General features: G+C 53.3%; 1 protein-coding gene across 1 annotated transcript; it reads left to right on the top strand.

The window, feature by feature from the left end:
• Window positions 1–543: 543 nt before the first annotated feature.
• IGF2BP2 (insulin like growth factor 2 mRNA binding protein 2) lies at window positions 544–24942 on the top strand. The gene is made up of 16 exons (XM_064165069.1): window positions 544–733; window positions 1276–1336; window positions 7846–7894; window positions 8269–8320; window positions 8889–8952; window positions 11600–11872; window positions 15924–16058; window positions 17590–17712; window positions 18005–18140; window positions 18307–18435; window positions 20831–20899; window positions 21068–21184; window positions 21420–21494; window positions 22173–22304; window positions 22603–22716; window positions 23223–24942. The coding sequence occupies exons 1-16, from the start codon at window positions 544–546 to the stop codon at window positions 23316–23318; spliced, it is 1815 nt and encodes a 604-aa protein (XP_064021139.1). The 3' UTR covers window positions 23319–24942.
• The last annotated feature ends 1047 nt before the right edge of the window (window positions 24943–25989 follow it).

Here is a 25989-nt window from a genome sequence, read left to right as displayed (position 1 = left end):
TTTGAGCAAAGATTTGCCTCTGGGATAAGAGCGAACTGTGGGAGATGGAGTGCAATGGGTTTAAGATGCTGCGGTGCGCAGGCAGGGAGCGTACCTCAAGTGGGACCTCCTGATCCACCACGAGTAAGTGACCCGAAACACCTGAGCCCCCCCTGGTAGCCGCTTCTGTCCGGGCTAGGCAAACTCTACCACCCTCTACCCCCAGCCGCTGGTTCCCCTCCACACACCCCTTAAGGTGGAGACATCCGCTCGTCCCCACGCAATGGTATATGCTGCTCCACCTGCTTCCGAGCCCCCGCTACCCTACGGGGCGGCCCCGGAGCCAGGCTCCCCATCCCTGCGGGCGGGGACGGCGGGCTGGGCTCGGCACGGCACGGCACAGCTGCGCCCCGCCCGCTACCCGCCGCACTTCGCAGGCTGCTGCGGGGCTGGGGTAGGGGCCGGGCGGGTGGCGCAGAGCCGGACCCTTCCGTCCCCCTGTCCCTACCGGCCGCCGAAGGCGGGGAGGAGCCGGGAGAGCGGGGGTGGGGGGGCTTGCTCCCCATGAAGCGACGGAGGATGAACAAGCTGTATATAGGAAACCTCAGTCCCGCCGCTACCGCCGACGATCTCAAACAGCTTTTTGGGGAGAGGAAGCTGCCCCTGGCCGGCCAGGTCCTGCTCAAATCGGGTTACGCCTTCGTGGATTACCCGGACCAAAACTGGGCCATTCGGGCTATCGAGACCCTCTCGGGTAAGCCAGGCAGCGCAGCCCGTACCCCTCAACGCCAGCATCCCACGGCTCTCCCCAGCCTGCGCGGGGGCTCCCCCATCCCGCTGGCCTCCTTCCCCAGCCATCCCGCCGGTCCCGGTCCGTGTTTGTGTCTCCCTCGCCTCATTCTCTGCCGCCGCTCCGTGCCGCGGCCGCCCCATCTCTTTCTAACATCGGGTATTTTTCGCGGATTTTTTTCTTCGATTTTATTAAGAAGCGATCGGGCGGGGAGGCCCCCGACCCGCCGCTCCTCCGGCACCCGTTCCCCCTTGGGAACCATCTTACGAGGTACCCTGCCCGAACTCGCCGGGGACACGGAGCAAAGGGCGGCCGAAGGGGCGGCTGGGGGCCAGCGGCTAAGGAGGCGCAGGCAGAGCACCGGCAGGGCGGGTGCGTGCAGGCCGGGGCGGCGGCGGCAGGCGACCAGGGGCTGGGGATGGTAGTGGTGGCTTTAGGATCGGATCTGGGGGGAGTTTGGGGGTGGGCTGCCCGGGGTGATGCTGAGCGCCCCGCTGTCTCCGCAGGGAAAGTGGAGCTGCACGGCAAAGTGATGGAAGTGGACTATTCCGTGCCCAAAAAGCTCAGGTAACTCGTGGCCAACGCCGCCGGCACGGGGGGAGGAGGGTGGGAAGCGGCGGGAGCGGCGAGATGGGCAGAGGGGAGGCGAGAGAGCCGCCGGGTCTTGCTTTGGCTCTGTGCAGCGGCGCCGGGCGGAGGCAGCTGCCGGCCCACGGCAGAGCTGCCGCGGGGGTCCCGCAGCGGTGCCGGTGGGCCTGGTCCCCTCGCCGAGCCGCTGCCGGGCAGCCTTTGCTGGGCGTGCGGGCAGTGCCGAGCCGGTGCGAGCGGAAAGCTGCCTCTCGTTTGTGTGCTGTTATTTGGGGTGGACGCGTGTGAGAAAGCTCCGTTCTCTGCCGCTCGCTGCTGGGGCGAGCTGGGAGTTGGCAGGCAGGGAGGTGGTGCCCAGCAGCGGGGCTGCCAGCGGCGCGGGAAGAGGCTGCTTGCAAAGGCAGTCAGCAAGTGACGCTCCCCACACACCTGCGCTTCCCTCTTATCCCGGCGGAGAATCCAAAACCCCGACACATTCATGCATTGCGTCCAAGTGTGCCTTCTGAATCCCATCAGGGGCTGGGGAGTCCCAGCACCAGCCAGGCGGGGACAGGGATCCGCGTGTTTGAGGGGAGATCAATGCCAGGACCCTGTGGCGTAGCTGCCTTGTCACAGGGTCGTTCCACCCTCAGCGCACGTTGGGATAAAAGATGCGTGCACCGGAATAAAAAGCCTGTTGGACGAATGTACAGGCTGATTTGCTGCTGCCTGGCATGGAGGTTTGGCCTGTGATGGATGTTGAGTATTAATTTTGGAATGACAAGGGGAAAGGGGGGGAATGCTGTTGTGTAATTGAGGCTCGGTGGCAGAACAGCTTGTGCCCAGCGTCACGTGTGCCAGAGCAGGATTTCTTGGGCAGGGATTGTAGTTCTCTTACCTCACAAACATATCTTCAAAACCAAGCAAACAAATAACCCCAGCTGCAGTGTTACTCAACTAAGGCTTTGCAGCAGCCTCAGGCTGGTCTAACTGATGACTTTTGAGAGAGTGATGGATCCAGAAACTGGTGTTTTCGGGATGATCGTGTGAACTCAGGACTTGACCTTTCCCACGTACGAGGAGGATGTAAACAAGACATTCATCTCTTGGGCAGGGGTCCTCCTGCTTTTCCCTCTGAGTTTTAAAAGGGAAAAAAAAAAGATGCTTACACAGCTCACAAATAAGTGATGTATTTTACATCGCTCTCTTCTCACCTGCCTCCAAATTCTCTTTCCCGGCTCAGCTCCTGAATTTTCCCAGGTCAGTGATTGCTGTTGTAGCTTTCTTTACCACAGCTAAACCCCACAGTGCCTTATATTAACCTGTTCTCTTAGGAGGGCTGTGCTTTTGCCTCACTGGACTATAGATTTTATGTGTACAGTGTGGTATTTTTTTGGCAGGGAGCAGAGCCTCCCGTGGTCATGTTTTAGTTCTCCTCCCCCTACATCTGTAGCCAGTCCATGTTTTGTCCTTGTGGTCAAGTTCCAGAGTAGCCCTGGGACTTCAGTGCCGGGAGGGGGGAGGTGTTCACAGGGTGAAATCCCCCAGTTATTTAAATGGGTTTGTGCTTGAATTGGGTTTGGGGAACCTGAGCCCCTCTGGGCTCTCCTCCCCCAGCGTTTCCGTGTCATGGGGATGGAAAGCAGGAGGTGCTGATGCCAGACGCTTCCCCGCAGCGCCCGGATTCCCCTGGAGTGCTTTCTTTCCATAACCAATCTAACAGAGATCTGTGTTACCGGTGCGCTCAGCCCTGTATAAAGATGGTTCCGTAAGAAAGGAGCTGGCAAACACTGTCACCATCTCGCCCCGTGGAAGGGAGGGGAAGGGACTTCCTCGAGGTGCTGCTGGCAGTGCCTAGCGGGGGCTTGTTTCTCTTCCTCCGAAGGCAGGCATTAAAGGTGGCGGTGGTAGGAAGGAGCCGGAATGCTGCCTGCTCTGCCCCGAACGAGTTAAAAAGCAGCCATTCTGCTGCTTTGGGCTTCTGTAGGAAGGATCCAACAGTGTCTCGATTGTTGTCGTTTCCCTCGTGTATACTGTGTTGTGCCTTGGAGAATGAGTGATTGAAAGAGAAGGTTGGGTTGGTTTTGGTTTTGTTTTTTCCTATGTTTAAAAATGTTGAATTGAGTTTTAAATGAAAGGTTAACTTCAGCAGCAGTAGAGACTGCTTTTGTTTGCTTGAAGCAGAAGGATGCAATCCCTCTTGAAGAGTGTTTTGTATCTCAGAGTGTGAAGTCTTTGAAAGTCCTCTTGGTGGGAAAGAAAGATTAACAAAAAACTAAGATTGGCTGTGAAATAGGGAAAGTCAAACCCAGCCACCCCAATGCTAACTTCTATACAAGGATTAGATAAAGACAAGTAGTAGTAAAATAGTAAGTAGTAGTCTGATAAGTAGTGGGGATGTAACCCAAGTGCCGTTCAGTGTCTCCAAACCAGTGACTATCTTGTGTTCCCAGCTGCAAAGGTGCCTTTTAATTTCTGCTTCTGCTGTAAGCTTCAGCTGTGAGAAATAGAAGCTGAGGGACATCTGAAGAGCAGGCAGTGGAAAGCTGATGGAGGGAGCTGGGGCTGGAAATCTCTGTAATATTAAAAAAAAAAAAAAAAAGGCATTTTTGCTGTTGTAGCAAATGGCCAAACTTGGGTGGTTTTGTCCCAGACAGTGGTTGCTGGTGGAACAGTGCTGCAAGTGCCTGTGAGCTTTGCTGGAGGTGATTTTTACAGGTCCTGCAGGATTGTCTCCTGTTTCCAAAGGAATTACTCTTCAGTAAGTTAGTGCCAAGGTCTGGTTGATTGGCTAGGGCTGGGTGCTAGGTTGGACTGAATGATCTTGGAGGTCTCTTCCAACCTGGTTGATTCTGTGACTCTGTGATCTTGAGCATCGACTCAGTTCTTGCTTCCACATGTTTAGTTTGGTTGTTTTTCGTTGTTGGTTGGTTTGGTGCATTAGTGATGTTGGGGGGGTTGGGTTTTCCTTACCTAGTTAGTTATTTGTTCCTTCACACCCCCGTGTTTTGAAACCCAAACCGCTGGTAATGGTAGGGCTTGGAATCAATGTACCAAGCCCCTTGGTCTCCTCACTGGCAGCCTGTCTTCCCTGTCCTTTTGAATTGCATGTCATCCACGGGCTGCCTGGTGAGGGGAGAAGAGATCCTCCTGCAGAGCAGTTGCTTTGCCAGGAAAGGTCCCCAGCAGCCATGGGCACGCCTGTCTGTAGATACAGGAGGAGCAGGGAAAGCACTCTCGTGGCTCTCTGCTTCTGACAGCTCTAAATTAAACCTAAACATTTCCAATTAAAAGAATATATTAAAAAATTAGAGAAACCTAAGGAGCAAGGACAGATTTTTCTGCAGCTGCAGCATGAGGAGGATTTGCTTTGTTTTGCCAAGAGACTTAAACTTGCTGGAGATTTTCTCTTTTCCTGTGGGATAAGACTGGATGGGTGCTTGGTGCCATGGCCTAGTTGATTGGATAGGGCTGGGTGATAGGTTGGGCTGGGTGAGCTTGGGGATGGCTTCCAGCCTGGTTGCTTATGGTTCTATATGCTGGGTAACAGCAGGCTGGAAATTGGGAGTGCTGAAAGTGAGGCTGCTCTCAGCCCTAGTCTGGGTTTTAAATATATACCTTCCTTATATTTTCTTATATGCTTCTATAAATCAATATAAATATCTTGGAGCATTTAGTGTGTTATTATCTATATGTATATGCACACACCTATGTCAAAGTAAATGAATATATATAGGTACCTTCTATGTATGTAGGAATAAAAAATACTTTATATAAAGGTATATCTGTATAATTGGTTGGGTTTTTTTGCTCTATAAATACACACTTAGATATATTATTAAAAGATAATTGATGTATCTAATTAAATTCACAGAATCATTTTGACTGGAAAAGACCTTTGAGTTGAGTGCTCCCATTACCTAACTCTCTATTTATATATATGTATGTGTGTGTATACACACACACACATAAGACACTGCCAGGGTGATGCTGGTGGCATGACACATAGGGAAACCCACTCGTGCTGCCCTCTGGGTGTGCAGCAGGTTTGTCCTAGATCCCAGATGGTGTTTCCTAAAGAGCTGCCCAGGAGAAACCCCTCGGAGGTGATCCTTTCCCGTGGATAAACTGGGAGCTGGTGGTCTTTGCCTTGCTGTGTTTTTCTTTAGCTGCCTTTTCACTTGCCTCCTTGCCAGCTGTTGGTACCCAGGGGTGGTAGCAGGGTGGCATTGGGGACGGGAGTGAAGTGGCATGAAGGATGGGAGCAGGGTTGTGTTCTGGCTGCAGCACGGGAGGGATGCAGGGGAGCGACCAAGGACATTGATTCACTGTTATTTGGGTTGGTTTATAGTTCCTCTGACAGTTTGAACTTGCCCTTCTGTGCACTGCATTCATGCCCTGCCTACCCCTACTCACTACCCATCTGCCTTCCCTGGCGAGAGGCAGGTACTGGGGCAGGAGTGGTTCGATGGCTGTGGCTGGCAGGGGACAAGAGCAGGGCACAGCTGAGGAGCCCTTGCAGCAGCTCTGCACGTCCCTTGCATGCCCAGCACAGTGGGGCTGGCAGCCTGTGAAGCTGATGGCCATGCTCCTGCACAAGCCTTGGATTTTTAACTCCCCACCTGCTGGTTTGTTTTGTTTTGGGGGGGTTCTGCCCTTTCCACTCTCCTACTGATTAACCTTGAAAAGCTGTGGCCAGGTGGGACGTTGTTTCCCGTTCATCCCTGTTGTTCATACGTCCCTTGGCCTTAGCAAGGCCTTTGACACTGTCTCCAGTATGTTTCCCCTCTCCCTTCCCGCCTCCCCCCCCCCCCAGTTCTTTGCTATGAATGATATTTAGTGAAAGCAGGAGGTGCCAGGCAGTGTTTGATCTGCTCTTCAATGCTGATCTGAGAGGGAAGGTGGCTTTATTGTGGTAAGATATTTCAAAGCTTGACACCAACCACAACCAAAACTAAACTCTTTTTTTTTGCGGGGGGGTGTCAAAGATTTGTGAAGCCATCTCTTACCTACCACATTTAAGCTGACTTAGGAAGCAGTCAAGACTTAGGAAGTTGACACAAGCAGTTCAGTTCAAGGCAGAGGCTCTTCTAGAGTCACTGCTGACATAGTGATCACAGAATCAACCAGGTTGGAAGAGACCTCCAAGATCACCCACCCCAACATGTCACCCAGCCCTGTCCAATCAACCAGACCATGGCACTAAATGCCTCATCCAGGCTTTGCTTCAACACCTTCAGGCACGGCAACTCCTCCACCTCCCTGGGCAGCCCATTCCAATGCCAATCACTCTCTCTGCCAATAACTTCCTCCTAGCATCCAGCCTAGACCTCCACTGGCACAGCTTGAGGCTGTGTCCCCTTGTTCTGTTGCTGGCTGCCTGTGAGAAGAGACCAACCCCAGCTGGCTACAGCCTCCCTTCAGGTAGTTGTAGACAGCAATGAGCTCTGCCCTGAGCCTCCTCTTCTGCAGGCTGCACACCCCCAGCTCCCTCAGCCCCTCCTCTCAGGGCTGTGCTCCAGGTCCCTCACCAGCCTCGTCGCCCTTCTCTGAATGAGGTCCTGATGAAGGACTGGTGAAGGTTCTGATGAGGGGACCATGCCCAGCCAGCATCCCTCTTTGCTTGGGGAGCTGCTTCAAAATGTCTGTGCTGTTCAGGCTGTGAGGGTTTGCTGACAGGGTGAGCCAAGGGAACCCAAAAAGGAGAGTGGCTGCTCCATGCTTTGTCCTGCAGCATGCTATGGGCACAAGTGGTTCCCAGGCTGGGAGAGGAGGACGGTTGTAGTGATGTTCTGCCTTGCAGCTTGGGATAAGGCAGGTGAAGGTGTTGTGGGGCTGGAAGGTGGAAGAATTAACTGGACAGTATGCCCAGTTCTCTCTGCCAGCAGGAAGAAGCCAGTCCTGGGCTTTGGTTGGGCTTCTGGAGCTGAGAAGGGCTTTTCCCTGGAAAGCTTTCAGGTGCTGATGGTTTGAGATGCACTGGCACTTGGGCTGGGATTTGCTCAGGCACCTGTGATATGCTGCCAGTCAGCTTGGGAGCAGGATGCATCTCTTGGAACAGGCAGGAGTGGTCCCCCTGGGAGCTGAGCCCCTTCCAAGACTGGACCTGAGCTTCTTGAAGTAGCTCCTCTGAGAAATGCTGGTGGGTTTTAAAGATGCAGTAGGTCCAGTTTTCTGCAGGAGGCCTTGCAGGGCGTAGGTACTGCGAGTGGTGGTGCTGTGTCAGCCACAGGCAGGTGACAAGGACACTCAAGAGTTTAGGCTGTTGGTGAATAGTGCAGGATTGTCACTGCCACAGCCCCTCTTGGACCAGACCCCCCCTGACTGCCTCCTTCCTGGAGTGGGGTGGCAATGGATTGGAGTGGGATTGGATAGGATGAATCTTGCTCAGCCTGGAGAAGGAAGATGCTTTGGCAGGCTCTTGGCAGCTGCTGTCTGACTCCTGGAGAGCCTTTGTCCTCTTGCCATGGTATGCCTGCAGACCCTAACCTAGGCCTTTGTCTTTGCAGGAGCAGGAAAATCCAGATCCGAAACATTCCCCCCCACCTGCAATGGGAGGTAAGAAGTGAATGATCCTAAAACCCATCCCATTCATCTCTTCTTCCATCAGCTGAGCAGCATGAGTTCTGCTGCTGGAGTACATGGCCTGCACACAAGCTGCCTCCAGTGACCCCAGGAGGGAGGTGGAACATGACCTGGGCTCCATCTCCTGCCTGCTTTTGGGTCCCTGAGCCATAGGGCAGCTCTGAGGAGTGGTGATAGGCACCGAGCTAAGGGGCTGCAGGTGGATGAAGGAGTTCAAGCAGCTGGGTGACACTGGCTCTTTGGAAGGTGTCTGTGGGTGAAGCAGGCTCTTCCCCTGTCTGCTCCTTCCCTGTCCAGCAGCCTCTTCTGCATGCCTCACCTGCCCCATTTGCTGCTCTCTCCCTCAGGTGCTGGATGGCCTCTTAGCTCAGTATGGGGTGGTGGAGAACGTAGAGCAAGGTAAGATGGCCCAGCATGGTCCTGATCTGTGTAAAAGTCCCAGTGCTGCTCCCAAGCATTGCCCATGCCAGAGGAAACCCAGTGGAGTGAAGTGTAGTTTTCCCAGTCATTTGTACAGGGCTAAAACTGTTCTCCCTGTGGACACAAGGCCTGCTGGCAGAGCTGGGGCCACCTGACTAGTGGCAGGATGTCCTGGGCAATCAGTCCTTCAGCCCCAGGGCTTCTGATTGCTTGCAAATTAAAACAAACAATTGTCCCTGCCAGCAAAAGTGAGCTGAGGGTTGTTGGGGGTCTGCTGGTGCATGGGTGATGTCCAGCTGTGCATCCTTCTTGGCAAGGGTGGCAGGGTCTGGCCGTGGCACCTTCTGATCCTTTGCCAACCCAGCCCAGTCCTTGTGATGGTGGAAAATACAGTGGTGCACAATGGGTGTGCCTTGTAGCACAGGCATTACCCTTACACCATCTCCACCAGAATCACTGGTGATTCCTTGGTGGGAACAGGCTGGGAGCAGTGCTGATGCTGCTCTCCACCCTTGCTCTGACTCTTCTTCTCTTGCTCTTTCTCCAGTCAACACGGACACAGAAACAGCTGTTGTTAACGTGACTTATGCAACTAAAGAAGAAGCAAAAGTGTAAGTGGAGTTGTTGCTTTTTCTCTCTATTTTAACACCACTCAAACCTTGCCTGAGGAACCTGTGATATCTTCCAGGATGCTTCTTGTCTCTTACAGTGTGAGCTTCAAGTGCCTTAAGGGTCCTCTGTGTACCTTCTCAAGATACAGCAAGCAGATGATGGTTTTATCTTGAGCTGTGTCATCTTGTGTGTCTTCTGTCAGCTCTCTTTATCCCACTGCTGGGCAGTCTCTTCCCTTCTCCTTTTGCATAGGGGTGGAGTTTCTTGTGGAGCTCCATGATACATGCACAGGCACTGCTGGTCCAGCTTGGAGCCGTCAGCCCTGTGGTTGCTCACTCTTCTTTTGTGCCTTCTCTTCCTGTTCCCAGTTATGTGTCTCCCAGGTGTACTGTGCTGCAGTTCCCTTTAGACACTGAACTTCCTGCAAGGTCCTCTGCAGGGATGCAGTGGCCTTAAGTGAGCAAAGTGCTCTAGAAAGCTGGGAGTCAGGTTAGAGAAGCAGTTTGTCAAGGAGTCTTCTTCTCAGCATGAAAATTCAGACCTAAACCAGGAATGCACTGGATTAATTGTCAGTCTGAGCACTCAGCCTGAGCTGCTGAAGTGGTGGAGTATGGTGAAGGAGGTAGGAGAGATGCTATGTGGGAGATGTAGGCACACCCTACCATGTTGGGGAAAATTCAGGCTGGAGACCAGAGTAGGCAGAAACTTTCAGCTCCTGCTTCTTGGAATCAAGACAAAGCAGCTGGTCAGCTTCTGTGCACTTGCAGCCCAGAAGGCAGCTGTGTCCTGGGCTGCATCCAAAGAAGTGTGACCAGCTGGATGAGGGAGATGACTGTGGCACTCAGCTCTGGTGAGACCCCACCTAGAGCACCGCATCCAATCCTGGTGCCTCCACCACAAGGACATCAAACTGCTGGAGTGATTTCCTGGAGGCCATGAAGATGATCAGAGGGCTGAAGCACCTCCCCTGTAGGGACAGGCTGAGAGAGGTGGGGCTGCTCAGCCTGGAAAAGAGAAAACTCCAAGGAGACCTTAGAGTGGCATTCCAGTTCCTGGAGGGGGCTACAGGAGGGCTGAGGAGGGACTTTTTACAAGGGCTTGCAGGGGCAGGACGAGAGGCAGTGGCTTTGAGCTGGGAGAGAGGAGATTTAGAGTGGAGATGAGGAAGAAATTCTTTACAGTGAGGGTGGGGAGACCCTGGAACAGGTTGCCCAGGGAGGCTGTGGATGCTCTCTCCCTGGAGGTGTTCCAAGGCCAGAGTGAACACTGCCTTGAGCAGCAGGTCTAATGGGAGGTGTCCCTCACCATGGCAGTGGGGTCGGAACTAGATGATCTCTAAGGCCCCTTCCAACCCACCCTCTTCTGTGACTTCTAAAAGGCTGTCACAAAGTTCTGCCATGAAGAAGAGAGAGCTTTTGGGCAGACAAATCACTTGTTAGAGGAGGTGAGAGGGAGCCACAGGTTCATGGGCAGTTTCTGCAGGAAAGGCAGAGCAGCCAAGGGCAAATTACCTGCATGTTGTGCAGCAGAGTCAGAAAGGTACTCAGCAAGAAGAACTTTAAACAGATGGAAGAAGGTGCTGAGGCTGTGCTTCAGGGCACAGGGCAGGGTGAAGATGTTCTGAGGGATCTGTGACAGCCAGCAGAGGAGAGCAGTACAAATTAAGAGTAGCTTCAGCAACGTAAGGGTTATTACAAGGAAATTACTTTGTTCTAGGCTTGGAGATGACTTTAGCTCTGTGCTAGAGACCAACCCCAAGCTGGCTGTGAGTCCATAGTGAGCTCATCTACTTAGGGACCAGGGTATTTTTGATATGACTGAGAGCCAGGCAGATACCATGCAAGGAAGAGCCTTGCCAGAGTCCATTTGCAGATGAGGTATATGTGTTGGTATGTTATGATAGGAAGAGGTGAAAGAAAGACCTCAGAAGAAAAATCAGCAGGGCACTGTACTGACTTTGGAAAGGGGCAGCAAAGGTGCAGGAGTCCTCACTGGATGTGGATTTCAGGCCTGGAAAAGTGCTGCTTGCAGTGGTACATTGATACACCTGCCTGTAAATATCCAAAGTGAGATGTGGTAGGAAGAAGGAGGCTGAAGCTATCATTGCTTTCAGAAGTCATTACACTGATGCACAGGGGCTTGAAAGGGGGTGAAGGGTCCAAGTTCAGCACTCCCAGCCTCACTGGGCTGGAAAAGAATTGAGACTTCCCTTCTTCCCTCCCTCTTCCCAAAAGAGAGGCACTGTGTGTCACAGCCTTCTCCTTAGAGCAGCAGCTCTTGTTTGAGCCCTCCTGCCACCATTTCCACATCCAAGAAGCCCACAAGACCCTTTCCATGCTGTGTGGTAGCTTCTGGCCAGCATTTTCCCTGGGTGAAGTGGCAGATCCTCAGGCTAGGGTCCCACCTCCACTGTAGAGACCAATGGCACTGGCCCTGGTGTCACCCACTGGGAAGGGAACATTGTCCCGCCGTGCTGCAGGGCTTGCATGGGGCCAGTGGGGAACTCTGGCTTCCTGTGGCTGCCTTCTCCAGACTGGGGAGGGCAGAGGGTGCAGGGCTGGGGCGGGCAAATCTCCAAGGGCAGGTGCTTGGGGCGTGGGCAGCACACCCATTGGGAAGCCCCTCAGCACTTTGCCCACCTTGCAGAGCACTTGAGAAGCTGAGCGACCACCAGCTTGAGAACTGTTCCTTCAAGATTTCCTACATCCCGGACGAAGAGGTGAGCTCCCCTCCACCCCCACAGCGGTCCCGCCGCGGGGGCCACTCCTCCAGGGAGCGGGGCTCCTCCCCAGGGGGCTCCTCACAGCCCACACAGCTCGAGTTCCCACTGCGGATGCTGGTGCCCACGCAGTTTGTTGGTGCGATCATAGGAAAGGAGGGCTTGACCATAAAGAATCTTACTAAGCAAACCCAGTCCAAGTAAGTACCTCCAATGGTTTTGTTTCCTTCCCTAGGGTACTCTAGCTCTGTGCCATGGGTCCTCCGTGCACCTGGGGCTTTTGAGTGCTGGCCAGTGCCCTTTGCTCGAGTGCAGCCTTCCTGGGAGGCGGCAGAAGCCATGTCCTAACCAGCTCTTGCTGGCTGGGGCGATCTGCTTGCAGCAAAAGGGGGATGCACGTTTGAAAGGGCCAGGAGTGGCTTTCCAAAGCTTAATCACAGGAAGGGCTGGGCTTTAGGGAGACATGTCAAATTTGGGGGATAAAGTGTTGTAGAGTTATCCAATGTACAGCATCTGATGCCCACGTGGTGCTTGCCTTCGGGCTTTCCTCATCCCACAGCACCCTGTATGGGCTAGAGCTGTTGTATGGGAGGGGACAGTGTGGGAGCAGAGCACTGCCAGGAGAAGGATGGTCTCTTCCTGAGGTTGAAGCCTGCCTAGTTGACTGGCTAGGGCTGGGTGCTAGGTTGGACTGGATGATCTTCGTGGTCTCTTCCAACCTGGTTGATTCTATGAGTCTATGATTCTAATGCTTTTATTTCTGAGGACAAAGAAAGCAAAGGGGGACTGTCTTGCCAGAGTTTTCCATGCTTCTCTTGCCAATGTTCACACTGATTTCACCTCTGATTTTCTGCATGGTTTTCCTGCCTGGTTTGTTGCTGCCCAGATTTGTGTGTGTTTAACCCAAAGTTGTCTTCTGCCCTGCTCATCATGCTGAACCCATTGATCCCACAGGACGTAGGACTCCTGTGCCAGAACATCCCCCAGGGTATTCTAGTTCTCAGAGAAGCTTTTAGAGGCAGATTATTTGGTGGTAGTACATCTGCTTGAGCAGGAGGTAGGAGAATGTGCAGCTCTGCAGCTGAGTGAGCCAAGCCCCAGCACTGGGCTTGCAGGAAGAGGTCTGTATGGAAAGGGGCAGGTGTGCAGGGAGAGGAGTTCTTTGAACCTGGTTAGCTCTAGAGCGTGGCCACCTAGCTGCTGTGAGCTGGTCCCAGTTGGCTGCAAGCCCTTCTTCTCCAGGTGAGTCCCCTGGTGTGAGGCACAGTGGGTGGAGTTGTGCTCTTGTCACCCAAGACTGGAAGATTGCCCTTTCCAAGCCCCGAGCCGAGTGAGACAGTGGGAGGCACCAGATGCCCATTTCTCCCAACCTTGGAGCCATAATACTGCCAGCAAGCTGTGGGTTGGCTCCTTCTGCCTGGCCCGAAGACCTAGTGCCATGGAGGAAGTCTGTGCTCCCTGCTCTTAACTCTCCTGACTTACCAGAGGAGGCCCTGTGCCATGGTGGGCCACCAGCCTTGGGCAAAGGGGCCTCACGGGCACTGGACCTGATTGGTCACAAGAGACCATTGCCTTTGGGTTGGGCTGTCAGCCTGCAGCTCTGTCCCTTCTGAGGCCACCCTCACCCACCGATGTGATGATCCTGGAGTCAAGGAGTGGTGGTTGCATCCTGTTGCTCCTACCCAGAACAACACTGGCTTCTGGATTCCCCTGGCTCCACACACAGTGATGCTCAGAGATTCTCCTGAGCTCCAGAGTGACAAACTCTTCCCAGGTGGAGCCGCTGTCGTCTTTGGCTGAGGAGAGCCCACACAGCCCTGCACAGTGACTGCAGCTCCTGTAAGTGGGGGAGAAGAGGACCATTGCTACCAAGCAGCCATGGGGCCAGCGTGACCCTACGTGCACACTGTACTGCCCACTTTCAGAGGGGCTGCTAGGGCCATCACTCCAAAGCGTTCCCAGTGTTCCCACTAAGGCATCTTGAAGGTTTCTCATGCTACACCATGGGCCAACCTGTCCTCCCATCCCTCTTTTCAGCTGCCCTGGTCTCCCTTGCTTGCAGCACCCTGGGGTCCCAGGTATCTGCCGACAGGCTGAGGGTATGGCAGTCCAGTTCTCCTTCCTCCTGGCAGGACAAAGCTGTGCAGCAGCATCACTGGGATGTGCTGGCAAGTCTAGAGCTGTCCTCCACCCTCCAGCTCCTTGTGGGACATGCCTGAATGCACTACCCCCGTCCTTATGCCCCATCTCTCTGCAAATGAAGCCTCTGCCTGCACATCCACGTTTGGGGTTTGTCTGGGAGTCAGCCAGCAATCCAGCCCGTGTCCATCTCCTGGGCTTGTCCAGGGTATTTGTCACTTCAGGGCATCCACTTAGCCCATGCATGGCTTTTGGCCCTTCTTGAGAACAAAGGCTCAGCTACCTGCCCTGTCTCCACCAGGCTTAGCTGCGCCAGGGTTCGAGGATCTGCCTCACTGCTGGCTGGGGGCTTTGTTGGGGCAGCCATGGATTGCTCATTGGTTCTGTCTAGCTGGCAGGCATCAGCCTGATGTGTGACCCCAGCACTGCCCTGGAGCCTGTGGCCTGTCATTGTTGTTTATGTGGCACTTTGTGATGCATTTGCCCCCTGCACAGTGCCTGCTGGGCACTGCCTCTGAAGGAACCAATCCTCCCAGGTCAGCCAACCTCACGGAGCTCCACAGCTGGGAGAGCCTTAGAGTGTCACACGACCTGCAACTGGGTCACTGTATTCAGGTCTCTTCCAACCTAAACCATTCCACGAAACAAGGGGTGGGGAGAGCTTGGTGGTGGCACTGCCTCCAGCATCTCACTGCACAGCCCGAGAAGAACCAGTCTGCTGCCTGAACTGCTCTGGCTCAAACCGTAGGTGGTCTGGAGAGAGGTAGCCCAGAGCTGTCAAACTCTGCCTTCCATCAGTCTTCCTGCTGAGATGAAGCTGCTCTGGGGTCCCTTTTGAAGCTGGTGAGGAAGGCTCTTGGTTACGTCAGGGGATGTTCGCCCACCTGCGCCCCTGCTGCCTGTGAACGACTCATTGCTGTTTCTGCACAGTGCTTCATGAGCTGCTGCAAGAGCTGACCTGTGCCACCCCAGCGTGACCCTGCAGCCTCCCAGCGTGGCACTGGTTAAGGGTGACTGCAGCACAGCCCTTGGCCGTGCATGCACAGCAGCACCCAGCAATGGTCCCAGTCAGGATGGGGACCTCTTACGAAAAGAGAGCCGTGGCTGGAGGGCACCGCGTTGGAGCCGAGTGCTGGTGGCATTCACTGAGTGGCTTGAGTGGCCACTACTGCACCTTCTGAGAAGATCTGGGCCAGCCCAGGCCTGGCTGCAATCGTGACAGAGATGCCAAGGTGGTGGTGGCTGATGGCAGGATGGCTGAGTGGCATCATCCTCCGGTGGGAAGAGCTTGCAGTTATGTGGAGAAGACGGAAAGGTTGCTCCCTGCTGTTCTTCAAGATGTGGTTGGCGAGCAGGAGTCTCTACCCTGCTTTCCTCTCTCCCTCTCTCTCAGGGCCTTTGCCAGGTACGGTTGAGCAGTGAGGAGCAAGCTGGAGGCCCCTGCCTCCTCCCAGCCGTGAGCTGAGGGAAGGAGCAGAGCAGCTAAGCGCAGTCCCTGCTGCTGTGCAAGGGAGAGCTTTCTGGCCTCCTGTGGAAGGGTGTGAGTACAAGAGCTGTTGTTCACCTGCGCCTCCATGTCTCACAAACACTGCCCGTGGGTAAGTTGGCTTCTCTCCCAACTGGGACACAGTGGTCGTGGCAGCTGCTGGCTGCCAGACAGCCTCAGGTGTTGCACACAGAGAGATTGAGTTTGGAAGGGATCTCTGGAGATGTCTAATCTGGTCTTCTGCTCCCAAGTGGGACTGGCATCAGGGATGATAGATCAGATTGCTGAGGGCTTTGTCTAGCTGAGGATTTGTTCTGTCTGCTCTTGATGCATCCTTTGTTGTTGATGGACATCCCTTGGCTGCCAGGCAGACCTCGGCTCATAAAGGTGATGGTAGCTCAAACCTGATCTAAACCAACTGGGAGTGAAACCCTCCCTGGGCTTGCATGAGACCAGGTGGCAGTAGATGTACATCCGTATGAGCCAGCTTCACCCCAGAGCTTGAGCAGGTATCAAAGTGAGCTTTTCTGTGAATAGCAAGTTCAGCTGCTGAGCTCTTGGAAGCCTTTGTGTGAGGTGGCAGCAGGCACATCTCAGGTTGCTCTCTGCTGGTTGTTTGCTTGTAGGGTTGACATCCATCGGAAGGAGAATGCTGGTGCAGCCGAGAAGCCCATCACCATCCACGCCTCGCCGGAGGGCTGCTCCGAAGCCTGTCGCATGATCCTCCATATCATGCAGAAGGAGGCTGATGAAACTAAATTGTAAGTGCCCTTTGCTCAGCAAAACCGCTGGGGTTTGGGTGGAATTCACCCCTCAGGGAAAAAGCAGCCACCTTCTGTCGCTCTCCATCTGCTGAAGGAACATGTAGCCCATGCTTTTGTAACCTTTAAGGTACGTGTGAGCACCAGAATAAGGATGTGATGGTTTGAGTGTTACCCCCCCTCCACCTTGGAAAATCACCCAGACTAGACTCAGCTGCTCTGGAAAGTGAATGAAGCTTTGTATTTACAGCTTAGCACAATAGACAAGCAGATATATACAGAAATAGACAAGTTAAAAGGTAATACAGAAACACAACAGCCCTCCCAGAAACCTGAGTCCCCAGGAGGGCCTCCCAAACACCCTTACACCTTCCACCCCTCTACCTTACTCCACATCTTGGCTTATATTCAAGGTAAGTTTGGAGGTTTGGCCAGGGGAGTTAGGAAGCAGATGGATTAGTCAGGCAGCAAGTTAGATTAGAGAGAGAAATGCAGCCCAAAGCTCAGAGAGAGAACTCTCATATCTGTGTTTGTGTTCTTGTTCCTATCCATCTTGGCAAGCCTATGAGTGCAGCAGACATCATCATTGTTTCCTTTGCACAACCTATCATCTAATTCTCACCAGAGCATTCTAGCTAGGCTCAAACTAGCAGATTATCACTACTCTAATCTTCTGTTTTATGACCTTCCTGAGAAAATTCTGCAACCTGCATATTAATGTGTATCAAGGTGGTGAACATGTTACATCAGTTGAAAAAAACAACCCTGTATCCGAATTCCTTTTATCCAGTTGATTTTGGCAGGAGAAACTTGGAAGTGTTTGGTATCTGGGGTGCAAACATCATGTTACAAATCTTGCCATTAGAAGAGGTCTTCCAAGGGGTTTCAGAATAGACTCGTGGGTCAGTTAGTAACTTCTCCACAGTGTAGTTGACCAAGAAGCTCAGGTGACCCCAAAGAGTATGCAGGCAAACTTGGGGCACAAAACCCCATGAAATACAGATGTGCCATTGGGCTAGGGAAATCCCTGAGTTCCACCCCCCAGTAACTGAGGAGAGAGCAGTGCTCAGAAACAGTGGCAGTTCTTGGACTGGATGATCTTGCAGGTCTCATCCAACCTGGTTGATTCTATGATTCTTCTGCTACTTCCACCACCTGGTCAGTGCTTGTTACTGGCAGTTGGTTTCCTGGAGAGGTGAACCTTTAGATCTGTTTTAATCTATTTTAGAGCAGAGGAGATTCTGCTTCCACCAACTTGTTAGTGCTTGTTGCTGGCAGTTGGTTTCCTGGAGAGGTGAACCTTTAGATCTGTTTTAATCTATTTTAGAGCAGAAGAAGTTCTGCTTCCACCACCTGGTCAGTGCTTGTTGCTGGCAGTTGGTTTCCTGGAGAGGTGAACCTTTAGATCTGTTATAATCTGTTTTAGAGCAGAGGAGGTTCTGCTTCCACCACCTGGTCAGTGCTTGTTGCTGGCAGTTGGTTTCCTGGAGAGGTGAACCTTTAAATCTGCTTTCTGTTTAATCTGTTTTAGAGCAGAAGAGATTCCCTTGAAAATCTTAGCACACAACAGTCTGGTGGGGAGGTTGATTGGCAAGGAGGGACGCAACCTCAAGAAGATTGAGCAGGACACAGGCACGAAGATCACCATCTCCCCGTAAGTCCTGGTGAACACCAACCCCATTCCCCTCCATCCAACATGGTAAGGGCAGCACTGGAGGCAACAAGCAGCACTTGTGTCCTCCTGCACACCTTCCCCATCCCGGGTGGGCATTCCTCATGCCAGCTGAGCGGTGGTGTTGGGCAAGGGGAGGGCGTGTGGCCCCAGGCTGTCTGGAGGGGAAGCCCTCACCTCTGATTCGACTTTCCCATTTGCTTTTGCTTTTTCTTCCTTTGTTTTGCCTTCGAACCAAACTGTGACTGGGTCTCCGTGTCTGTATGTGGGGTAGTTTGCAGGATTTAACCCTTTATAACCCTGAGCGGACCATCACGGTGAAGGGCAGCACAGAGGCTTGCTGCAGTGCTGAAGTGGAGATCATGAAGAAGCTGCGAGAGGCCTACGAGAGTGATGTGGTGGCCGTTAATGTAAGCTCCCAGCCCTCCCACCTGGGATGCCCCTGCTAAGGTGGCCAGAAGACACCTGGGGGGGGCAGTCGTTGGCCCTCACCCATCACCTCCACGCTACGTGGGAAGAAGCCCAAAGACCTCACTCTGTCCTTTACGTGGTTCTCTCACGTGTTTTCTTTCCCAGCAACAAGCCAACCTGATCCCAGGACTGAACCTCAGTGCTTTGGGCATCTTCTCAACGGGGCTGTCCATGCTCCCATCCACCCCAGGAGCCCGAGGGTCCGCAACAGCCACCCCATACCACCCGTTTGCAGTAAGTGCAAGAGGCTCTGGGGGGCAGGGGGTGGGGGCAGAGCGGTCTCTACACTCTTCCGCTTTAGCTCCTGGGGCTTAAGTGGACCCTGTAGCTAGAGGAGGAGCCCTGAACAAGAGCTGCAGGTCTTGACTGTTTGGGGAAGATGCTCCTCACAGCAGCAGAGTGGCTGAGGCAGGGAACGAGTGTGGTTTGTTGCTGCTCGGAATCAGCTCTCCAGGAAGGTAACATTGTGCTGTGTTCAGCACAGCTCAGTGTCTAAGGGCTGGCCTTGTCCCAAGGACACTGCTCTCCAAAGGTGGCTGGGGGCAATCTCTACTGATGGCAGCATGGAGAAACCATGTAGATGGTTTTCAGTCCTGGCCCCAAAGCCACCACTGGGTTGTAGTGATCTGGACTCGGCAGTGCCCTGTGGGTCTGGCAGGTGAAGGGTTGTGCCTGCTGAGGATCAATCTTCACCTGATTCTGTATGCAAGGCTGTTCCTCTTTCTTGGGATGCTGTGTCTGGAAAACAGATTCCAAAACACTGAGCTTGCAGGCAGGCAGGGGTGGTCCAGTGTCAGGAGAAGGTGCCAGCCAGAGTGCTGCCAGAGAAAGCCCTCAGCCCTGTAGTGTCCACAGAGCTCTGGTCAGCTCGGCAGGCTCTGTGGTGTGTCTCTGTCAGCCTGAGCCCTGCACAGCGACCCAGGCCAGCCTCATTTACTTGTGCTGTTTCCTTCTCCTGGCAACACCAGCAGCAAAGCAATGGGAGGAGTACGGTGAGTGCCAGGCTGGTGCTGAAGAGGGATGGGTGAGTGTGGTGGGTGTGATGACCCTGGAGGGTCCTAGAGGGCAGTGAGAAAGTCGACTGCAGCCCATGGAGGACAGGAGGCTGTGCTTATGTTGGCAGTCTTTGGGAAATGTGTGCTCCAGTGAGCATGTCTTCAGCATGAGAGTGGTGAGAGCCTGGAATGGGTTGCCCAGGTTGGTGGTTGAGGCCCCTTCCCTGGAGGTGTTTAAGGCCAGGCTGGATGGGGCTCTGGCCAGCCTGCTCTAGGGCAGGGTGTCCCTGCCCATGGCAGGGGGGTTGGAACTGGCTGATCCTTGTGGTCCCTTCCAACCCTGACTGATTCTATAGTTCTGTGGTTCAGTGTCTGTTGGTGTGACAGAGGGGAACTGACCAGGTCTTCTGAAGGGTGATGTTCAGCGCAGGCTCCTTCACCCCACAGCTCTGCACAGCCTTTAAGCCACACTGGTGAGGCTAAGAAGAGCAATTGTCTCTGCTGTATTTTTTATTCTTACTTTTTTAACAGCAAACCAAAGAGCTGGCAAAAAAAAAAGTCAAATGAAACCAGCTTGGCTCTGTGGCAGCTCCTTCTGCCCTACTGCTTTGTGTCTCACACCTCAGAGTGGTTGTTTCTTGCCATGTCCTCAGCAGGACCTGGGTCTAGTGACTTCAACTTTGCTTCAACTTCAACAAAGCTTCAACTTTGGAGCCCTAGAGGCCTGGCAAGGATGGGGAATGAGAAAGGAGCCTCACAGTGAACAGGGGGAGCTGGGAAGGTGCCCACCTTAGCGATGAGAGCCAGCTGGGCAAGAGAGGAGATGTTGATGTTGGAGGCATGGAGCAGCCTGTGGCCAGAAATGTGAGTTTGGTGTAGAGGAGCAGCACAAAACCTCAGCGTGACAGGTTTTAGTAGAAGGCTTGGAGGAGCAAGAGCTGTGGGCAGGGAGCTGGGTGTTCTCCAGCTGAGTAACCCTGCTTTGCAGGTGGTGTCTGGTTGCATTGCCCAAATCCAGAGTGGCAGAGTTGTGTCTGCTGCCAGGAGGAATGTCTGATGTATGTGAGACACAGAATAGTTGAGGAGGAGTTGGGTTGGGGTGCTGGCACACACCCACTGCTTTCTCCCTGTCCCAGGCCTTGGGAGAATATCTTCAGCCTTTGCTTTTTCTTCTCTTGGAACTGAAGGGGAATGTTGATGGAAATCAGAGCCACCCTGATTGTTTTGTTCAGTTCTCACCAAAGCCCTGTCTTCTCCTCAGGAGACTGGTGCTGCTTACAGCACATGTTTGGCTTTGCAGGCTCACACTGCTCTGTAAGGCAGCAGGGGCACTATAAACACTAGCAGGATATAGCCAAAAAGCCCAGCAGCAGGGAGTGACTGGGGGTGACTGGAAGTTCCCCACCCACTCCTCAGCCCTGCTGTGCTGTGTGGCAGGCACAGGATTCTGGCTGTAGCTCACCCTGGTATACCCTTGGGTGTCTTCAGGAGAGGTTTCGGGCACTGAAGCATTATCCCCATGTCCCTTCCAGGCTCACGGTGGTGACACACTGCTCTGTGCCAGGCTAGGGGTGGCTGGGAAGGGACTGGCATGTTGAGAGCATTGCTGAGCCTCATTTTCTCCCTGACCACAGAGCTCCTCAGCATACCTCTCGGGTCGGTACGGAGCACCTCCAGCTGGCACCTTCCCCCATCAGCACTCTGTAAGTGCCCTGGCATCTCACTTCATCAGATGTTTGCTTGGACTCCTTGGGAGGGTGGGCACATATGTGTCTGGGGGCAGCTACTGGCCCTGGGATGCTGGTAGAGGGGCAGACACCCCCTGATCCAGTTGGTTCCCTGACCATCTTGCTCTTCCATGCCCTCGCAAGCTGCCAGAGCAGGAGGTTGTGAACTTGTTCATCCCGACGCAGGCAGTGGGAGCCATCATTGGGAAGAAGGGGCAGCACATCAAGCAGCTGGCACGGTTTGCTGGTGCCTCCATCAAGGTGAGGCTGTGGAGCTGGTTCCTGGGCTTTGTCTCCCGATTTCCCCATCCTAGTGTTGAGGGCAGCAAGTGGGAGCCCTTAAGGAGCTGTTTTATTCCCCAGGCTAGTAGAAACTCAGTCTTGCATCACACTGCTTGGGTGGGGGGGGCGCTCCTGATGGGAAGATGTTCCTCTTAAGGGAGGTCTTGTCAAAGCAGGGTCACACTCATGCCCCTTCTTGCCCATCCCTCCACAGATTGCCCCAGCAGAAGGTCCTGACGCCAGTGAGCGGATGGTCATCATCACAGGGCCACCCGAGGCTCAGTTCAAGGTACATCTGCCGTGGGCTTGGGAGGATGCTAAGGGGCAGCTCAGTAGCATCTCTTTGGTCACTGCTCTGCTGCCAGCTTGCTTTTGCCTCTCTGAGTGCTCTTCACTTGATACCATAGTTGTCAGCACCTCATCACAGTCATAGAATGGTTTAGATTGGACCTCAAAGTTCATCCAGTTCCAGCCCTCCCAACCTCCCCCCAACTAGAACAGGTCACTCAAGGCCTCATCCAACCTGGATGAACACCTCCAGGGAGGAAGCAGCCACAACCTCCCTGGGCAACCTGTGCCAGTCTTTCACCACCCTCACTGCAAAGAAACCTTTCCTAACATCTACTTTGAATCTCCCCTCTGCCAGTTTAAACCCCTTCTTCCTCGTCCTGTCATTACAAGACCTTGTCAATAGTCCCTCCCCAGCCTTCCTGTAGGCCCCTTCAGATACTGGAAGGCCACTACAAGGTCTTCTCGAAGCCTTCTCCTCTCCAGGCTGAAAAGCCCCAGCTCTTGTAGCCTGTCCTTATAGCAGAGTAAAGGGGCAGAATCCCCTCCCTTGCCTTACTGGCCACACTGCTCCTGATGCAGCCCAGGACATGGTTGGCAGTCAGGGGTGGAGGGCACAGAAGACAGTGGTCAGGACTGCTGCTTGGTGGTTTTCACTTCCATTATATCTCTTTTCCAGGCCCAGGGACGAATATTTGGGAAGCTGAAAGAGGAAAACTTCTTCAACCCAAAAGAAGAAGTGAAGCTTGAAGCCCATATCAAGGTGCCTTCCTTTGCTGCTGGCCGTGTGATAGGCAAAGGTGGCAAGACGGTAGGTGAGGGGTGCCAGAGTGCTCCCCTGTGCCCCAGGGCTGCAGAACTGGGCATCAACCCATCCACCTTGTGGAGCAAAGCCTGGGTGCTCAGTGATCACAGCAACATCTTGTCCCCCACCCCATGTCCCAGTGGTGGCTCCCATTGGGTGGCAACCATCCCAGAGCAGCACCGACTGCAACACACAGCAGCCTGGTGCCCTGTGCTGACTCCAGGCTGGGGGGGGTGACATGGGCTGTGGAGAATTTTGGCTCTTCCAGAACAAAACCCACCCAGGACTCGCTTGTTTGCTCCAGGTGAATGAGCTGCAAAACTTAACTAGTGCAGAAGTCATTGTGCCACGAGATCAAACCCCAGATGAGAACAAGGAGGTCATCGTTAAAATAATCGGGCATTTCTTTGCCAGTCAGGTAAGGTTTGGTTATGTCACATCGGATACTCCCAGTCAAGGAGAGATGCTGAGCACAGCACGGCTTGAGCATCCTGCTGCTCTGGTTTGGCTGGGTCCTGTGCAGCCACCATACCCTAGAAGTGTTGTGGCAGCTCTGCCAGCACAACGCAAAAGTTAAAGGTGGGCCTGACTTAGCTGGAAACATGTATGTCTTGAGCACCATGCACGGTGGCAGCCAGGCTGTGAAACGGCTCCTCCATGGGGTCTGTGCCAGCAGGAAGCTCCTGCAGGTGCCTGCATCCCACCTGGGTTCATGTACCACAACCTTGCTCAGGTGGGTGGTGGCACCCCAAAACTCAGGCTCTTGAAGAGTGGCAGGAGAAGCACAAATTAAACCCCTGCAGTGCTGCACTTGCAGCTACATGGGAGTGCAGTGGAGGGTGATGAGCAGTGAGATGCTGTTGCAGCATGTGGGGGTGGAGCTGTGTCCATCCTGACCTCCAGTTCTTGCTGCTTCCTTCCAAGACTGCACAGCGCAAGATCAGGGAAATCGTCCAGCAGGTGAAGCTGCAGGAGCAGAAACACGCTCAGGGTGCCCCAGGCTCGCAGCACAGCAAGTGAGGCTCCTGCCTGCTGGCCACCACCACCCGATGAATGTAACCTCACCGCCACCGGACCGCCCCAGCAGGTCAGAGCAAACCAAAGACCTCCCCGAGCCTCCTTCCCACTGCCCAGGGCGCTGTGAGCATGCGCAGGGGAAGGATACAGGGAGGCCTCTCTCCATCCCACAGCCTCCCCCCTTAACTCCATCACTTCCTGACGCTATCCCTTTAGTTGGACTAACATAGGCAGAGAAAGGTTTGTGGTTTTCATTCCCCCCAAGCCACCTCTTCTCACCCAGGCGTGGCTGGAGGAGCTCACCCAGCACGGGGAGGAGGCTGCAGCCACACAGCTTGATGCACAGGGATTTCTTTTTAGAACTAATGTATCCATAACCAAACTAACAACAGGGTTTGAGTTTGGGAAGAATTCTTTTGAATTTGGGGTTTGTTCTATTTTAAATTGTATTACAAAGGGGTCAGGGGAGAAGGTTGGTTGTTTTTAGCAAGAGCAGGCTTTTCTAGAGTTTTAAGGCAAGGAGCTAGCCCATTGGTTCTGTAATGCACAGTAGAGCAGAGACAGAGGCTTGCCCGCAGGGATGAGGAACAGAGGCGAGCGTTACAAAGCAATTCCTGAAGGGCTTTTGAGACGAGCAGTGCCTCTATGAGCCAACAGAAGGGATACCGTCTCCTAAGAGAGGATTCTCTCTTTCACACGCCCTTCCCTCTGCTTCACAGAATTGTAACGGGGGGTTGCATACATTCTGTCCTCCCTTTCCGTCTGTCTTCTGTCCCCTCCCTCTCTCCATCGCTGCCCCACAGCAGCGACGCTGGGCGCTAATACCCCTGGAAAACGATGGGCGGCACCAGCCCTGCCCACCTTGAACCCGGATCGTTGGTGGGAGTAATCCCTGTTGCAGGGAGAGGAGGGTAAAATGGGGGCGAGGGGGAAAGGGAGGGAGGGAGGGAAAACCCGAGTTCTACAAGAGGTTGTAAAGCCCCAGAGATGGAAAAAAAAAACCTCACCGACCATCAAAACGAGTTTGAAACTGAAGAACCAACCCCACGTGAGACCTGTACACATAGACACACACAAACTACCTCAGGCTTTCGTACCTCAGCACCTTGTGCTTGTGTTTCCCCCTTGGAGATTTTGTATGCCTTGTAAAACTGAGAGTTGGAGCCATTTTTTTAAATTATTTTTTTAATAAAAAACGAGTTGGCAAAACTATCTTGAGCAAGTCAGCTGCCAGGCGGGAGAAGGAACCCATCCCATGTGTCCCAGAGCTCTTCGGTCCTCTCCTCCTGCTAGCTGAGAGCCAGTGGCCGTTCCTTCAGAGAAAGCTTGACAAATGCTTCCAAGGCAAAAGAAAACCCACCCAACAAAAACTCACACACACAAAGCCAACAAAGCAAAAGAGCAAGCCTAAGAACACGTAGAAAGAAAACAAATGCAGAAAGCCAGCCGTGAGCAAAAGCAGTTAAACTCGAAGGCCAGGAGGAGGGACAGGCGCAACGTGCCGCCAGCTGCCTGTGCCGGAGCCAGTGCCGGATCCCGGGGCTGTGACGTGATCTTTTTCCTCTGCTGTGAAAAACCAACCCGATGACAACAGCAAAAGAAATATATCCAGCTAACAAGAGCCTGAGCTCGCTGTCTCTTGCTTTCTTTCAAGTGCCTTGCATTAGTGGTGGCCGTGCAGAGATGAGGGTAAGGGCTTCTCTGCAGCTCCTCCAGTTCACAGCCTGCATCACTGGGCAAACAGAGTTGACCTGCTGCAAGGTAAAGAGGAAGGATGGGGGGAGAAGTACTTGCCAAGCATTACCAGGTGTAGCTTTACCCCTGGGGAGGTATTGCCATCATAAAGCCACCTTTTGCCACAGGGTTTGAGTCTCTCCCTGGTCAGTTAGCAAAGCTGAGGTGATGCTGTGGCACTGCTGCAGGTATTAAGGGCAAGTTAATCGTGCTCGTGTAGCTGGGAAACTTGGTGCCCCTGCCTAGCCCCACACTGCTCTGCTAGGCAGTGTGGTCTCAGCAGCCTAGCTGGAGAGTAACTGTCTCCAAAATCAAGGAGAAAACCCCTAACTTATCCCCTAAGCCATCCTCCTAAACTCAAACTCCAAAACTTCTCTCCCAAACTCAAACTCCAAAACTTCTCTCCCAAACTCAAACTCCAAAACTTCTCTCCCAAACTCAAACTCCAAAACTTCTCTCCCAAACTCAAACTCCAAAACTTCTCTCCCAAACTCAAACTCCAAAACTTCTCTCCCAAACTCAAACTCCAAAACTTCTCTCCCAAACTCAAACTCCAAAACTTCTCTCCCAAACTCAAACTCCAAAACTTCTCTCCCAAACTCAAACTCCAAAACTTCTCTCCCAAACTCAAACTCCAAAACTTCTCTCCCAAACTCAAACTCCAAAACTTCTCTCCCAAACTCAAACTCCAAAACTTCTCTCCCAAACTCAAACTCCAAAACTTCTCTCCCAAACTCAAACTCCAAAACTTCTCTCCCAAACTCAAACTCCAAAACTTCTCTCCCAAACTCAAACTCCAAAACTTCTCTCCCAAACTCAAACTCCAAAACTTCTCTCCCAAACTCAAACTCCAAAACTTATCCTTTACTTGATAGACTAAGCAGGCAAATCTGTGTGCCTGCTGCCTTCCCAAACTAAGATCCTCGCACAGTAACTACAG

This window comes from Pogoniulus pusillus, chromosome 26, assembly GCF_015220805.1.
Source record: "Pogoniulus pusillus isolate bPogPus1 chromosome 26, bPogPus1.pri, whole genome shotgun sequence".
Classification (NCBI taxonomy): Eukaryota; Metazoa; Chordata; class Aves; order Piciformes; family Lybiidae; genus Pogoniulus; species Pogoniulus pusillus.
Note: the sequence above shows the minus strand (reverse complement) of the source record. Positions and strands in the feature narration are given on the sequence as shown.